Below are 17,026 nucleotides of genomic sequence, written 5' to 3'. Positions count from 1 at the left end.
ACCCAAATTTACTTAAGAGTTAATTTTCAATTCACTATTTTCTCAAAAATCTCCTTTCAAATTGAGACTTCCTATATTTGTTTTCAAACCATAGTCAGGTTCCACACCTCCAAAAATGAGGTTTGCCTAGGATTGGCATGGAGGCTGAAGAGGCAAACTTGCATAATAAATTAACACATATAACACTCTAAGCATTCAATATTAGTAAAATTGGTAAACATTCCTTATTTGTTTTACGTGAAACATTTCTAAGATATTCTGATGATGCATTAGTACATTTTACAGAAATAAATCAAATGGAGACACCTGAAAGAACACATCTGCAACAATATATTTAACAGAAGCATTATAGAGCACAAGGGAATGATGAACCATCACTCTGACATGAAACAACTGGAATCCAAATGAAAATCCCATTTGTTCAGCCCAGGCAGCCTCAGGACATTCCATTTAAGTTGCAGTGACTTATTTTTGTTAACAGAGTATTGCACTTATCCCAGCTAACCTTAACTGAATTATGACAATAAGTTAAACTGTAGTCATAAAACTACATTTAAGTGCAGCAGCACAAAAGCTTAATGTAAAAACCACATAAGTTTTATACAAAGTGCTTGTACCAATATACAAATATCCATTGCAATATATGCTTGAGAAAAAAGTGCAAGGATAAAATATTTTAACGTAGTGCTTTAGAGATCCATGCAATGAAAATTGTGACATGAGAGATCATAGAATAAGTTAGTTACTTAAATCACCAGTTATGACAAGCAAGAGATGCCTGAAACAGTGAGTTTATCTTGACATTTAAAAAACATCAATTCTGAACTGTAACTTATTCAAGAAAAACAAAGTATAAAGCAAAGTAAATTGTGATTCCTGTTAAATTGTGTCATTATGACTAACTGCAAATAAGGATAACTTTTACAAATATATGTAGTTTAAAACCCAAGTTCATATTTAGAACCTAAATTAAGACAGGGTTGTAATCAGATTTTATTACTTGCACTTTTGTTCTTCTAGAATAAGGGTATAAAACCTTTTCTAGCTGCGAGACCTGCCTGCTGTTGGTGCTTGTCCCTGAAGTGGCACAGGGAAAGCACCCACTGCCAACACCTGCCCTACAGCAGCACTGAGAAAGAGCCTAACCCTGAAGCCCCATGTCTGCAGGTGTAGTTCAAAGGTTCCATGGGTCAGATCTAGCCTGTGGGCCATAGGTTGCTGACTCCTGTTTTAAAAAGATCAGGGTATGTATACTGTAGAAAGGCAATTACTTAAAAAAAAAAAAAGTATGAATTTTATCCATCTTAAAATGCAAGGCTACTGATGAAATTTTAGGAAGAGGTAATTCTCTTTTTCCTCTGTTCTTAAGCATCTCCTAAAAGTTCCCCAGATCCAAGTTGCAAGATGAAAATTCAGCTCAATACTCCCTTTTTGGTGACAGTACTATGAATGCACTTCTTAGTTCCGGTGGAACTAAACAAACCACCATCGGGTGTGCTACCATGCTGGTAAGTTTACTGTTGGACAAAAATCAGCATGGGTCTGCTGAATTTCATCAGCTCTTAAAGTAGCAACTGTGAAGCTTAAATTAGAAAAAAAAACTTGAGATGCTGTGAGATTTTCATGGTTAGCTGCAAAATAATTGTCAAAACATTCCTTTATTGTGTGAAAAAATAGTGTACCCCACATCAACAGCACATTTTATGTAGTAACATCAACTGTTAAAATGTTATCCCATTGTCAATACAGTGTATGCCATACTGTTTTGTTAAAGATATATGTTTGAACCAATGAAAATTAAGACAATTTTCATTAAAAAAATGTCAAGCACATATTTATTGGAACGATGGTTAGACACATTATTTCCTCATTTCTGATGTAACAGAGTAAAGTTAATATACCATAGTTAAATAAAATCACACTGAAGTAGAAAATATTTTATTGCAATTTACAATTTATATTGTTTTAAGATTTAAAAAGTTATATTATGTTTGCATCTTAAAGCATATACATCAGCTCAGGACCACATGGGTATTAAGAAAAATTGGCAGTTCAGAGTTAAGAACCTAAAATACTTTTTGATAAAAGATTTTGACAAGATTTGTGCTTCTAAAGGTCTACATCACTTTTGAAAATGAGATTCTGAAATTGGAGTTTTTCGGATACTTTCAAAAGCCTAAATTCAATTATTTAATACATGTGTAAATTTACATACTGCTTTCACCCGGTAACATAGGAAAATGATGAGGCAACACATTATGGTACATTACAAATCACTCACCTTTTCAATTCTCTCTTCAGAACACATCAGCTGAATTTGTTCATGGCATTGTTTCTGGTAGTATGTCTTAACAGCATTTTCTTTCAGTTGCATTTCCAGCTTGAGATGCTCTTTTCTGATTTCCTCACGGTTGACAAATAAACTTTTTAGAATTTCTTGAAATCTATTAAGAAAAAAGCAGGATGTTAAAAATATTGATTGTATATATTTTCATAAATCTTTGTACTTCAGTAAAGCATACCAATCTTTCCCTTCACATGACATTTCCCAGAAGTAATACAAAGACTCTATATTACTAAGATTAGATCCAAATAAAACAAGGCGACACACTGAACTTTCAGATGGGAGTAAAATATCTTTGATCTAGTTTAGAAAATTGTTTAAAGGAGTCCAGTTCTCCTCGCCCACACAGAAATAGCAGTCACACAATCACATAGTTCTTCAGATTTCTCTGGACTTAGAAGGGGGTTTAATTTCAGGAGTCAGGATCTACTAAGTAACATTTCATATACAAGTTATTAAGAGCTTTCCAGAAACTAAAAACAAGTGGTGCATCATTAGTTTCAATTAAAGTATTTCATTTAGAGATGGATTCTTAAAGTTGCACCCCTAACAAGCCATTTCAAAAGGCAGTCTTGGGTGGCAGGCCACACACCGACAGTTTTTAAAAACATTTCATTTCAATTTCAGGTAAAAATGGAAAGCACAGAATAACAATTTTCTTATACTATCACACAGGTTTATAGATTTACCAGATAACACGTGAAGTGTTAAGCTCAATAACTATAATCATTTTGCCATTTATTAATTAAAAATTAAATCAATTAAAAATTATAGAAATTATAGACAAACACATACTGCAAAAAATTGACAAAGCTCCAAAGAGTAAGTTCTATTCAGTTTGCTTTTCTCAGATACCTTGTTGGTATTGGTTCAATACCTGATGTTGCAATATGGAGAACCATTTGAAAATGATCTTCAGTGTGGATCATATGAATCTTAAATTTAGACTTGTTTGTATTCATTGTAGAGAAGGCTCTCTCACATACCTACACGCTTCTGAATAGAGAAGCCATGCATTGTCTATGTCTACATAGTACAGAGTAGGTTTTGGGGGATAGCTTTTTTTATAAACCTCAGCCAGATTAAGTTTATAGTATGATGCTTTTGCTTTGCAGTCTTGCAAGCTGCTCAATTCTAACTGCATGGCTGTTGGAGTACTTTCTGGGCCACATGTAAAAGGATTTTTAAATATAGCCAGAGCTTGCTTGTGAGATTTAAAATCTAAGAAGTGCCAGCTGAATTCTTTCAACAAATGCTGAATGATCTGGAAATACTTTTATAACATGGAACTTTGGATGCACTGGGTTCTTCATCCAGAAATATTTAGCACGATGAAAAATGAACAACATAGATTTTTTTTGGCTACTTCTACAGTAGTTTTAATTTTTTTCCAGAAGACTTAACACTGTCAAAAAGAGTTGAAGCAAACTTCTCCTGGCCTTGAAGCTTCCAAGTCAATTAACTGAGAAGACCAGAAAAGGAGAAATCCTACAGTCACTTAGTATTAGTCAGATGAAGTAAGTCTAGTCCTTTTTCATTCAGAAATTCAAAACAAAAAAAAAAATTTCCTCAAAAGAAAAGGGCATTGGCAGGGTCTCCTGCACTTAGCTATTAAAGTGCCTTGAAATGCACATTTCCAAATTCCACTCCAGAGTCTTCTAAAAAGGTCTTGAACTGCTGGGGATTGAGGCCTGAATCAAGTTCACACAATGACATGCATGACTGATCTCTAGAATAGCACACTGACCTTGCCATTGACAATGGCTCCCAGGCGTCTGCTCTTACCACTGCAGCAGCACAGATACCCCTACTATACAGCTTAAGCGGGAAAGTAGGTGGTTAGAGTGCAGATGGCCCTTAAACCATACTAAAAGTCAACCAACTGCAACATAGATCTTTCTTAAAGAATGAAGGCATGGTAGTGGTGGCAGAGCTATTCTTTTCCACTGCCATTGTATCTGTTGTTACATCTGACATGGCTTGGGAACCATCACTTTTGCTGCAGAGCTGAGTCTGGAGTTGAAGAAACTTGGTCTTGTCCCAGTTACGTGGATTTAAAAAAAAAACAAAAACTGCTCTTCTCCACTGATGCAGAGGATATATTTGGGAGAATGAGGATGAGTGGCTGTTAAATGGACCTGTGCCCAATCTAGCTTGCAAAAACAGTGAAGGAAAACTACAGGCACTGCAGCCAGGGGATGCCAATGCCTCCATTGGGGCAGGGGTTCTTAAAGTTTCTCTCCTGAAGGGTCATTTCGAAGGGGCAATCTTGGGTATAACTACTTTCATTATAAATTCCAACACATTTTTGCATGCTTCATAATACTACACAGACAATGGCATGGCCATGGCCTGATGAGGAAATGATTAAAAAAATTACTACTGTACCACAACAAAAGCACTTGTGGGCCACACTTTGGGAACCCCTGCTCAAGAGTCTAATTACTACGTTTTCCTAACTAATGTTGCAAATGATTCCATTACTCAAGGTAACTGAAAATATTTATCTGAATTAATTCATCCAATATATTTGTCATGTCCTGTAAACTTGTACAAAAATGGCATCAGAGAATGGTCACCATTTCTGAATGTGGAGATATTTCAAATAGTGGGGTTTCACCCATGCTTAAAAAATAATTGGGATAGAGCAGTGGTTTTCATATTTTTTCTAGGACCCCTTTACCTGAAAAATACTGCAGTTTGTACCTCTGTATTTGACATGTCTCTGTTGATACTGATGCATAGCAAAACCATTACTCACTGCACACTGACCAATCAGAAGCTCCACTGTCATTAGTAAAATATAGGCAATTAATCCTTGGTAGTGCTGTGTACCCCTAGGGATACATTTACCACAGTTGGAGGATCACTGGGGTAGGAGAAAATGACAGCTTCAGGATGGGACTTTTGTATTGTTTGGCTGGATTTGGTTTTCAATTAAACTTGTTCCAGCAGCAATTTCTTTTCATAACATAAATTTGAATCACTTTCCTTGTGTGTTACACTACAATGTTTTACCAGTTATTATAAAGCCAAGCAGAATTAAAGAGATACCGTTTCTCTATATTGGCAGAAATTGAACTACTTTATCCAGAATTTCCAGGATATATATTATATTTATGCAGTTCCCCCCCAAAAAAGATTATTATGTTTGCTATACAAACAAAAGTACATTAAGATGAAAAATAATGTCTTAAAGGATAAAGTGTACAGCCTTGGAATATCAGGAGAGAGCCACATACCACAGTAACAGGACAACTGAGCTCAACTGTCCTATCAGCTATTTTCTTGTTCTAACCCTCTACATTTGTTGAAGATTAGATCACAGTAAACACCGCAAAATTTTCAAAAGCACAAACATCATTAATCAGCTTTCTGAACACAGGATTGGAAGGTTTTCAGAATGTTTCCAAGTACAATGTTGGTTGCCATGAGTGTTGTCACTATAACCAGTTATACACACTTTACTCAGAAGCAAGTTTTTGAAAAATCAGTCCCAAAGTGTCTTGAAGGTTGCAACATAACTGATTTGTGGCTTAAAACAACAATAACCTAAACAATAAAAAAGCTAAAATCTAGAAGCTTGAATAAAACAGTTAGCAATAAAAACATCTTCTGCAAGCATGATTACATCTTCAAGAACAGGGGCTGGCAATCTACAGTCTGTGGGCTAGATCTGGCCCACAAAACTATTGGATCTGATGGTTGTGGGTGGTTCTGCCTGTGCCATACTGCAGCTAGGTGTCCTGGGTTTCCATGGATGGAGAACTCTCCTGGCACTGTGCTGCAGCCAGGCAGAAGGGAGAAGTGGTCGAGACAGCCAGGTCTTAGTGCCTAGGCACCTCAGACCCGAGCTGGATCATTCCATGCTTCCTACTAAAAACCATTGCTGACCTTGTTCTATCAGATAACAAATACTTCTGCGTATGCTTATTCTAAATCTCTAAAAACAGCTTTTCTCCATATTTAAAATAATGGACATGTGCATTTTTTGTTTCGTTTTTGTCTTTTTTAAATGCTTATCTTTTGTTTCTGTTAGATTTTTTTTATATTTAAAAAGTTTCTTTTCTTAGATGAACAAAAATATGAACTGTGTCAAGTATAAAATAATGTACTGATCTTTTCACTTCTTATTGTCATTCAACTAAATTTTTATTTTCAGAAAACTGTGAATAGCATAATTAAATTAGCCATGTAAACAGGAACCGATTACCCACATTTTTGTTGATTTTGATCCAAACATTTGATAGGAATTATATATTCCTGATGATGAAACATTTTTACTTCTCCAAATATTAAGTTCTACTTATAATTAGGAACTTCAGCATTAGGTTATTCAGCTAAATTAGCATGCAGATTATCTTTTCTCAAAGTTCTCCAAGATTCTAGTCTCTTGTTAAAAGAATGAAAATGTGTTTACAGAAGGGACAGATTTGATAGTTACCTATTCATTTTGAGTGGAATCTCGTCATGCATTACTAATTTGTCACTTTTCCTCTGAGAAGTTACAATCTTAAGCAACAACATGTAATCTGGTAACACATGCTTCTAATTTTGCCTGTTTTTAAAGCTGGAAGAACTAGGCTAGTATACTGGATCATTTGGAGTAAATCCAGCAGATATTTCTCAGAAACCAATGACTGTAGTATGAAGAGATGAATTCAGTAAAAGAAAAAATCATTCTATAGTTCCTTCTTTCTTAGTATGAAGGTCCATAGCTTGGAACACTAATTTTTCTGGTTTTTCTGCACAGGGGTGCAGTGATAAAGATTTTTTGGGCCAATACTGATGGCCGATTATTGACCAGTCATATCAACCGATACTGATCTGTTTCCTGATATGCAGCCTAGTAGCTTGGAGAGCAGCGTCTGGCTGGTAAGCCTACTTGGGGACAATGGGTGTGGGGTAGGGAGATCAAGGCCCCCGCTGTGAGGGAGGGACTGGGGCAGGGGCTGCCCAACCAAGGTGGGGTGCAAGATGGAGCTGGTAGCTTGTCCGGGGGGGGGTGGGAAGGGAGGTGGCTCCTGCCGCTGTGCACACGTGCCCCCCCCGGCCGATCTGCGGATGGGGCAAGGGTGGGATGCCCACTGAGTGCTCGGGGCTGCTCCAGCCTCTCCCTGGTGGCTGTACTTGGGCCAGGTGGGGTGGACAATGGTGGCACTGGGAGGGGGGTGGGGGCTACAGTAAATTTTGGGGTGGCTCTAGCTCCCCCCCCCCGTAGCTCCCTTCCCAGTGCCACTGCTGCCTGCCCTGCTGAAGCGCAGCCATGGGGAAGAGGCTGGAGCAGCTGCAAGCGTGCAGCCTTCCCTTATCCCATGAACATATCCAGGGGAGCACACCCCCCCCCCATGTCTCCCTTGGGGTGTGTGCAGTGGCAGGAGCCCCACCCCCTGCTCCCGGATGAGCTGTAGGCTCTGTCCCGTGCCCCGCCCAGGCAACACCTGCCCCTGCCCCAGCCCCACTCCCTCCCTCACTACGGGGGCCTTATCTGCACCCCCATGCACCCCTTCCCCTGTCAACAGACTTACTGGCTAGACACTGCTCTCCAAGCTGCTGGCTGCACTCCTAGCCAGATGCATGCTGAGGCTGTACACAGGCACGCGCCATTTATCAGTGACATTAATTGGTCACATCAGCCAAAAAAGTGCCAATTGCCAATAATATAAATTTTCCTTTTATTGGTGCTGAGACGATATGGACTGATGTATCAGTGCACGTCTAAAGAAAATTAAACTAAAAAGCTACAGTATAAGCAAGCAAAGTCAACATGTTCAAAGTCATATAGCCCTCTTACAGTCTTAGTTCATAACGTAAAAAAAGAAAACAAAAAGGACACTACCAGAGAAGCACCTGGCATCAGTAGCAGCAACTGATGTACGAAAGAGACTGTAGTTAAATTATCTATAGTAGTAGCTATGATAAAGCTAGTAATTACTAAGACCGCCAATATAGTTTTTCTGGTCTCCTCATAATTGAGACCACCAAAAGTGCAGCAAGGTTGAACAAAATGCAGAAACAATACCAACAGAAGCTACACTTGTTTAACTTCACATAACTCCAATAATGGAAGAATTAAGTTCAGTTTGGTAGTATGTCCACAGAGCACCCAAAATACAGCACCTTATGATATGCTCCCTCCAGGGTCTCTGCAGCGGTAAAAAATAAGAATCTAGATAGTTTTATTGTGGGTAGCTAGATATGCAATGGAATAAAGTGTGCATTCATCTACTTTTGGGATGTGACAATAAAAAGTCAGACTGTAGATCTGTGTCTCATCTGTTTTCTTACATGGGTGGTGATAATTAAAGGAATTATAACTGTATCTAAACTTTGTGTCTGAAGAGTAATTATTAATAAAAGGGAATTGTAGCTGTGCCTTAATTCTGGTGTCTAAACTTCCAAAAGTGGGCTGTCACCTTTTCTCTCAAGGACAAACAGTCCCACGGTTTTGGTAACAATATATATACACCAGACTCATAAGGCAGGAAAAACTAACTATGGAATCTACATCACATTTTGGACTTGAATGTGATGAAATTAAAATTTCAAAAACACACAAACTACTATAATTATATTCAAGAGATTTATTTCTATGCATTTTATGCAAGGATTATTTTAAGCAGTTTTCAAGGACTTTTAATTAACGCTTATTGCACTTAGAATCTTTGACACATTTTACAAGTTTGTTAATCTAAACACAGTTGAAGAGAGTCTTCATTTTAGAGGTTTAGTAAAATGATTTCAGTAATCTTTAATTTGCTACAAAGCATGCATTTTTGAGCTTTTAAATTAGAAAACTCAATAGCAAATGATATTGTGCTTTCTTTGGAGCACAGACTCCAGTCCAGCCCTTATGTTTTCTCAAGTGCAACTACATTTCTATTCTGTAGAAGCGGTCTCCTTTTATGTTTTTCAATCACAATATTCTAATGAGAAGACACTTGTAAAATTCTCCTAACATGCAACTAGAATTTTACTTCCTTACATTCAGTATGTACAAATTCGCTCAAAACACAGGACCATATACTATCTACAGACTTTTTACTACTAAACAGCAAATCAAGCTAGAAAAAGGTTTCATTTCATTAAGTTTACTAACTCATATAATTTGTCAGGTCTCCATAAGACTGCCCCCATTATGTTTTATTTTAAATCCCACCAGGTGTGTCCACAAGAAACTTTACTGTGCAGTTGACTAATTAACTGTGTAGATGCTGAGACATTTGTTGCACATGTGCCCCTATAAGGGGACATGAAATGAAAAAAACTCTGCAGCACGATAGTACTTTTATTTACAAGTACTACTCTGCTTCAGAGTTTTTTCATGCACACAGGGTGCTTCAGTGCAGGACTAGCCAGCGTGCAGTCCCCTGTGCTGAAACACCCTCATGCCCCAACCAGCCACCCTGTAGCACATGTTGCCCGATTGGAGCAGCATGCTCCTGAATTTTTTGCTCCTGGACACGCTTTGAAACCGTGTGCCAAAAGCATAAAACTCCAGACCAAAAGCTCCAGGGCTTATTTGTGCACATTAATTGCATGTGTTGATGCTCCTACCATCAAGTAGCCTTGGAAAAGAACTGTAACTAGAAAAGCAATATTAACCAAACTGAAACCTAATTTTAAGAGAAAGCAAAGAAATGATTTAAAAACATTATGGTAATATTTTATACAAAGATAAATTTGTTAATATAAGAGCTTAATATGTAATATTTTTACCTTTGTATTTCCACTTGTTGTTGGTTTGAAAGACTGCTTGAACCACAATTTTCAGGAACAGCTGCTCTCTCTTCAAAAGCTCTTAATTTCTCTTTCAACATTAAAATCTAAAACAAAAATAGATATTATATTTGGTTGAAGTATCAAACCTGCTTTGTGTGAACCATTTTTACCTTCTCATGTATGTGTCTTGAAAAGAAGATTTTTTTTCATTCAAAAAGTTGAGGAAAGTCCCTTAACTAGAATATGGAAACATCTCTTTCTTAAAAACGAAGATAGAAAAAACCATACAGAAGAGTAGAATTTTCCTAGAACTTTCCTAATAGTTTCTATTATTATAAAAAAAAGCTTTTGCTTATAGATACTTCAGCAGCATCAGAATGGTAACCATAACAATGAAGACTGACGTACCTCTTTCTTTTGTTCATCACAAATCTTAGCATACTGACTCATATGACTGTCCAAACTAACAACGTTGCTCTTCAACTGTTAAGGGAAAAAAAAAAGTTAAATTTTAAATTAAATGTTTTGATCCCTCTTGCATAAGTGCATTAGACAGAATATCATATAATTACATTTGTACTATATTGCACTAAGAGATAAATATGTTGTTCTGTTCCTACTACTTTTAGTAAGTTGCTCAGAGCCATGATTCAAGTGAACTTTCCTTATTTTTATAACAAGGGAAAAATCAACTTAAGTACGTACTCTAAAGTCTTTTGATATTTAGAGTTTCTCAGGGAAACAAGTGTCCTTTCCTATAGGCTGCCTTTGGTTGAAGTGCACCGATACATTGGTCCCATATCAGATTGGCACCGACGTAAGAAAAATTGACAGCATTGGCAATTGGCCTTTTTTGGCCGATGAGGCTGATAATGTCTCCAATAAATGCCCTGTGCATGCACGCAGGTGCAGCACAGCATGCAGGCGGCCAGGAGTGCAGCCCTGAGAGCAGCTGGGTCTGGCTGGTAAGTCTGTTGTGACCCCCTTCATCCCTTCCCCCGCAACAGACTTACCAGCTGGACACTGCTCTCCAAGCTGCCTGGCTGTATATTGGGCGATATGGCTCATTAAAAATTGGCCATCAGTATCAGCCCAAAAAATCTCTATCAGTGCACCCCTAGTCTTTGGCATTTAATTTCTAATGTACACATCTTAAAAGTACATAAGAAATAAAATTTAGAAAATAAGAAAAAGACATGACTAGATCATTCAACTGAATTTTGATGCAAAAAGCTATATAAATTGTAAGTTATATCTTACCATAGTAAACAATTATATGTTTATTCTTTTAATACTATGCTGTCTAAATTTTGTAAACTCCAATATTTGCCAAGAAGATAAATTTACTTACAGAAGATTTGATATCCTTTGATCTGTTTGCATATTTAAGAGTGTTATACGTGTCATCATAGAACATAGAAGAAGGACTAACAGCAGCTATCATTATTGTCCTACAATTCCCTCCTAGAGAATCCTTCAATAAACGGGTAAGTTTGCTGTTCCGATAAGGAATATGCTGTTTCTTGCTCTGGAAAACAAAGTGTTTTTTATAATGTATTTTGCAGATATATTTTAAACTGATGCATCTTAAATGATGCCACAAACACAGTAATCATCCCACAAACACAGTAGTATATTTGTGACAGCTGGAATCTTTCATTTCCATTAGTAATTTCTTGAATTACACATATAGCAGAGTAGGCAGTCCATTTTAAAAGCATCCACCAGTAAATTTGTTTAGTACCTTCATTGTTCATTTTCATATTTGCTCTCTATACCTTAGCTAGCTCCCAATGGAATTTTTTTTATGATCTGAACAATCCTGTACTAACAGAGAAAATTGGTTCTGCTAACTTTCAATTTTTACTATTGACTTTTTTTTTATATTTTCATTGTGGCCATTAATTGTTCATGAGATGATGGACTTAGCTACTCAACATTAAGTTTCCCATTCAATTCAATAGCACCAAAGTTGAATACATGCAGTACTGGAAGGGAGACTTGGTTTAGGACAGCAGTAGAAAGAAAACTCTTGGAAGGGACAGAGAGAAGGGAACAAAACAAGATTTTCCATTTAGTTTGACAGTTGTCTCTTTTTATATGAGCAGACATATAGTCATGCATCAGCTAATGACATTGCCCATCTTTGCCTTAATGTTTTGCTAGGGAAGCATAAACATTTCCAGGTCTATATTTCACCTGGAATTTTTACCTAAGCTAATTGCACAAGATGCAAGTAAATTTCTTTTTGCCCCGTACCTTGTTCTAAGAGTGAAGGGGATATGTTATTTTGCGCCAAGAACATAAAAAGCTTCTGCTGCTTCATATTTCCCATCAGTCTAGGTTTATTTTTCCATTCTGCACAAGTTTCTTTATTGTGCAGTTTGCTGAGGCTTGACAGTTACTTTCCACAATTTAGTTGTACGGTTTTCTGGTGCTGTGGTGTTGCAATAAATTTTCTGGCAGATGAAATTTACAGGCACATTACACGGTTTGACAGAAACAGTGAGCTACAAGGATTTCCTGAAGAGAAACTCCCACATAGTTTGTGTGATGTTTCTCCTTTCTTTTGACTGGAATAGCATTATATCAATTATAATAGCCAGCCATACACAAGGGTCCAAAAACCCCCATGGAATGTTTAATGAAACACTGCCTTGAATCAAGAAGATAAATTACCTAAGTCCCCCCCCCACCCTTAAATAATTAAAAAAAAATTTTTAAGCTTAGCAACCTAATACCTCTCAGTTATCTTGTCATATTGTAAGATTTGTCCTCATAGATAGCACTTGAGACTATGATAACCAGGGTACATTCTTATGGTTCCAAATTAAAGGAATACACAAAAAAAGTGGGTGCAAGGCTCCTCTGTTTAATTGCTGAAAACTTTTCATGGGATAGTATGAAATGAAGCATTAAAGGGAACCATGGAGCCTCTATTAATATTTTCCAGCATCAAACTTCTTGAAAGAGTCAGAAAGGAGAAGCTAGCATCCAGAGTAGAGTTACAGTTTCATAGCTGTTTGGGGCTGGAAGGGACCTTACAGATCATCGGGTCCAGTCCCCACCCCTGTACTTGGGGAGGAAAGACTGCTGGGATCTTTTCTAATTCAGCCAATTTGCCACATTTGAGTTTCATCAAACTTCAAATTTTTTTAGCATTGTAATAAGGAGGAAACATTAACCATTAAAAGTACAACAAAGTGGAAATCAGGAAACCTAGATTTTCTCTGGTTTGTTTCACTTGTGACTTAAGCTAGCTCACGACCTGTTTACACAGTTGTAAGTAGGGTAAATATTTTGGTACTTTGGTCAACTAGCCATAACAAATGGATGATAAGCAATCATTTGATTAACATACTGATTATTGCAGATAATCCACTAATTTCATATAATGAAATCACTTTATATAACAAAAGTGAAGGGATTTTTTTTTTTCCCCAAAGTGCGAGTACTTTCTTATTCTAGATGCTCAGTTCATCCTTCTGCCAGTCAAATGCTGAATGATCTACAATGAAATGCAAGGCAAAAATCTAGGAGTCGCATCTGTGGAAAATCTACAGGTTTAAAAAAGAAATCCGTGATACCAATTTCCCTGCTACAAACAAATGTCCTAAAATCCACTTTCCTGCCTAACTTTTCTGGATAAGCACTTTGGAACGTACCTGCACAGCAGCTAACATGAATGCTGAGCCTTGAGAAGACTGAGTAGCCTATGCTTTAAAACCTGGCCTTGTAGTCATCAGAAAAGCTCTTGTTTTGACTGCTCTGTCCCACTCCTGTGCCATTCCAGACATAACATTGAGAAACTATCTACAAAGTCTGTGTAAGTGATATTTTACATTTCAGAAGCAAGATGGAAGGGGTCATGCCAGCAGATGGAGAGTCATAGTTTGTTCCTACACTTCCCTCCGCGCAACCTCATGGTTAACGAATGTATTGGAGGCAGGGAGCAAGAAAAAGTTAGAATACACTGTTTTCAAATTACTGTCCCCTCCTGCCCAACTAGACTAGGGCCTGGAAATCTACCCTACCATCTACTAGAAAAGAAAATCAGCTCTAAGTCTGGTTTTCAGCTATTTATTTTTGTCTGCTCCTAGGCTGTCCATTAGGGGGCTCTCTTTAAGACATCCCCTTAGACTCATATAATCAGAAAGAAAGGGACAGTACCAATAGAGTGTCTAGACTTCAGGGAAAGAGACTGAGGATGTAACCCTATTAAAGTATCAGTGTTCTGTATGACAACCTCTCTGTGATGCTTATCTTAATGTCACCATAGACATATGTGGTCAGACAGTTGGAAACTGTGAACCTTATTTACATTAGTACGCATGGTTGACAGAGGGGGAACTCTCTGTGCCCACTTTAACTGTAACATTATTAGGGTGCAAGAGAAAAATCAGGCAAAAGTTCTGAGTAGTCAGCACTCACTAATACTTGTGCGGAGGTCTAAGATGGAGGGATGATCAGCTCATGAGTGAAAGGCAAAATTTGAGGACCCTCTCTTCAAGAGTTATCCCAGGGATGGCATTACATTTGATCAAGCCTCACAGGGAAGAGTATTCATGATATGCAGATCTCTGCAATGGTTCCTATTGAGGCCAGTTACCTATTTTTGGAGTATATATAGAGGGCCACACTGAGACCTCTACTATTATCCGGTAGATAATAAAAGAGCTAAAATCCCTGAACTTGCTCAAGGCATCAGCGAGCTGGCTTGTATGAGCAACTGGGAGTGGTGCTTCCCAGTTACAGTGAGGAGCAGCAATGGTAGAGCAGCACTCCCTAGTGGTGGTGAAGAGTGGCAACAGCAGTAGCATTAGTAGTGGAGCAGCACCTCCAGCAGATTTGAGGAATGGTAGTAGATCAGCACTCCCTAGTGGAAGCAAGGCATGGGGAAATTTGGGGTGAACAGTTAGCTCCAAACTGGCCTCACTAGTTACCAAATATACTCTGCATTGAAGTAGGAGAGAACTCTGACCGTGGTGACCTGTGCCAAACTTAACAGTTGGTTGGCCTGGGCTACTACTGTCCAGGTTTCCCTCCTAATTGTCATTTGTTCCATTTTTACCCTTTAATAAATTCTGTTTTAGTATAATACTGACTGCAAATGGGGAAGTTTGTTCAAACTGGAATACCCATGGATCACTTATTTTGCCAAGTTTCTGGGTGGAAGCTCAAGCCAGGATAGAAAATTCATGTATAAATCCTAAATTGAACTCAGTCTTTGTTACTTCCATCCAGTGCCTAGCAGAAAGGAAAGATACCAATTACTTGCTTTCTATGTAACAGGAGTGATTCAGACATGTCAGTTTAAAAGCTGTCAGGATGTGGCTCTGGAACACAAAGTTTGCTTTACACAATGTAGTATCTCAAAGAATATAAGTAGTTCCAAAGGCACTGTAACAATGACATTTGGGGAAAATTACATGCCATGCTTGAACAATCCTAGAATTATTCTAAGGCAGTTCAACAGGAGTTGGACTATATCTGTTGTTTCACAAGTCATGGGAATACATACAAACCCCTCAGTTGCGAATCCAGAGTTCCAAATGTACCTATAAAATAGACAAGTCCATAACTGTTCTCTGCACTTATCTACATAAGCAATGAGGTAAGAAGTCTGTGAAAGTCAGGAAGAACATGCAGTGGGGCACTATATTCAGACTACCCTGTCTTTATGAAAATACTACTACAGGTACCAGTTTGTGTTCTCACACCCTGAAATAAGCTCTCTCTTGGTTATGTGGTTGGAAAAATATTGGGTAATAAATGAAAATTGGTGGCAAGTTTATAAAATCACAATGCATCTATTATGGAGGCAATCAATAGAAATAACTGGACCCTTGGTGGAATGGGTTTTAAATTTGCTTTACTGCTCCAACTCCAAGCAGGCATTGGGAAGCAATATCTGCCAAAGATAAACCCTTTAATATTTTCCCCAAAGACAATGAAAGACTACAATTTCTGGACCAGCTTGATCCTTTACAGTAATATCTCTACGCTCTTTTCATATTCAACTTGTAGAGGTGCACCGATACCGTGGTTCGATATTGGATCAGCGTCGATATAAAGAAAATTGACTGGATCGGAAATCGGCTTGATGTGGCTGATAATTTGGCCAATAAATACCCGAGCACACGCGCAGCCGCAGCACAGCATGTAGGTGGCGAGGAGCACAGCCCAGCAGCTTGGAGAGCTGTGTGCAGCTGGTAAGTCTGTTGTGGTAGAAGGGGCGTGAGGAGGGAGATCAAGGCCCCTGTGGTGAGGGAGAGAGTGGGGCTGTGGCAGGTGCTGCCCAGCCGGGGTGGGATGGGGTGCTGGATGGAGCTGCGGCTCATCCGGTGGGCATGGGGAGTGGGATGCGGCTCCTACCACTGCATGCACCCTGGGAGAGCACCAGGGGCGGGGGCATGTGCTCCTAGATCTGCACGGGGCATGGGCAGGATGGGCAGCAGCTGTGGGCTGGGGTTAGGGCTGTGCCAGGCTCTTCGGGGTGCATGGGGGGGGCAGCCTGCAGTCACCCCAAAATTCACTGTAGCTCCCCCAGTGCTGCTGCCACCTGCCCCAAGTGCAGCCCCAGCCCAACCCTCCCCAACCCGTGCAACGCACTGGGAAGAGCCTGGCCTAGCCCCAGCCCACTGCTGCAGTCCATCCTGCCTGCACTCCACAGAGATGGGGGGGGGGGGGCACATACTGTCCTGGGGTGCACGCAGCGGTGGGATCTGCCCCACTCGGACAAGCCACAGCTCTATCTGGCACCCCGCCTGGGCAGCTCCTGCCCCAGCCCCGCTCCCTCCCCACTGCAGGGGCCTTGATTTGCCCCCCCAACCCCTTACCTCCTCTTCCACCACAACAGACTTATCAGCTGCATGCAGCTCTCCAAGCTGCAGGGCTGCATATTGGAAATCGGATTGGTATCAGCTGATACACCTCCTTAAAAATTGGCTATTGGCATCA

At 39.1% G+C, this 17,026-nt stretch overlaps 1 protein-coding gene across 2 annotated transcripts in view; it reads right to left on the bottom strand.

The window, feature by feature from the left end:
- The window catches only part of KIF18A (kinesin family member 18A), a 97,513-nt gene that overhangs the window by 43,150 nt on the left and 37,337 nt on the right, over positions 1 to 17,026 (bottom strand). For both annotated transcript variants that reach the window (XM_019477090.2, XM_006260670.4), the window contains exons 7-10: positions 11,418 to 11,594; positions 10,475 to 10,549; positions 10,064 to 10,170; positions 2,282 to 2,444 (exon numbers count right to left, since the gene is read on the bottom strand). In XM_019477090.2, the coding sequence (XP_019332635.1) occupies positions 2,282 to 2,444; positions 10,064 to 10,170; positions 10,475 to 10,549; positions 11,418 to 11,594 (522 nt within the window). The remainder of the gene's footprint in view (positions 1 to 2,281; positions 2,445 to 10,063; positions 10,171 to 10,474; positions 10,550 to 11,417; positions 11,595 to 17,026) is intronic.

The sequence above is a fragment of the Alligator mississippiensis genome, chromosome 2 (assembly GCF_030867095.1).
Source record: "Alligator mississippiensis isolate rAllMis1 chromosome 2, rAllMis1, whole genome shotgun sequence".
NCBI lineage: Eukaryota > Metazoa > Chordata > Crocodylia > Alligatoridae > Alligator > Alligator mississippiensis.
The sequence above is the reverse complement of the archived record's forward strand: the minus strand, read 5'-3'. Positions and strand labels throughout refer to the sequence as shown.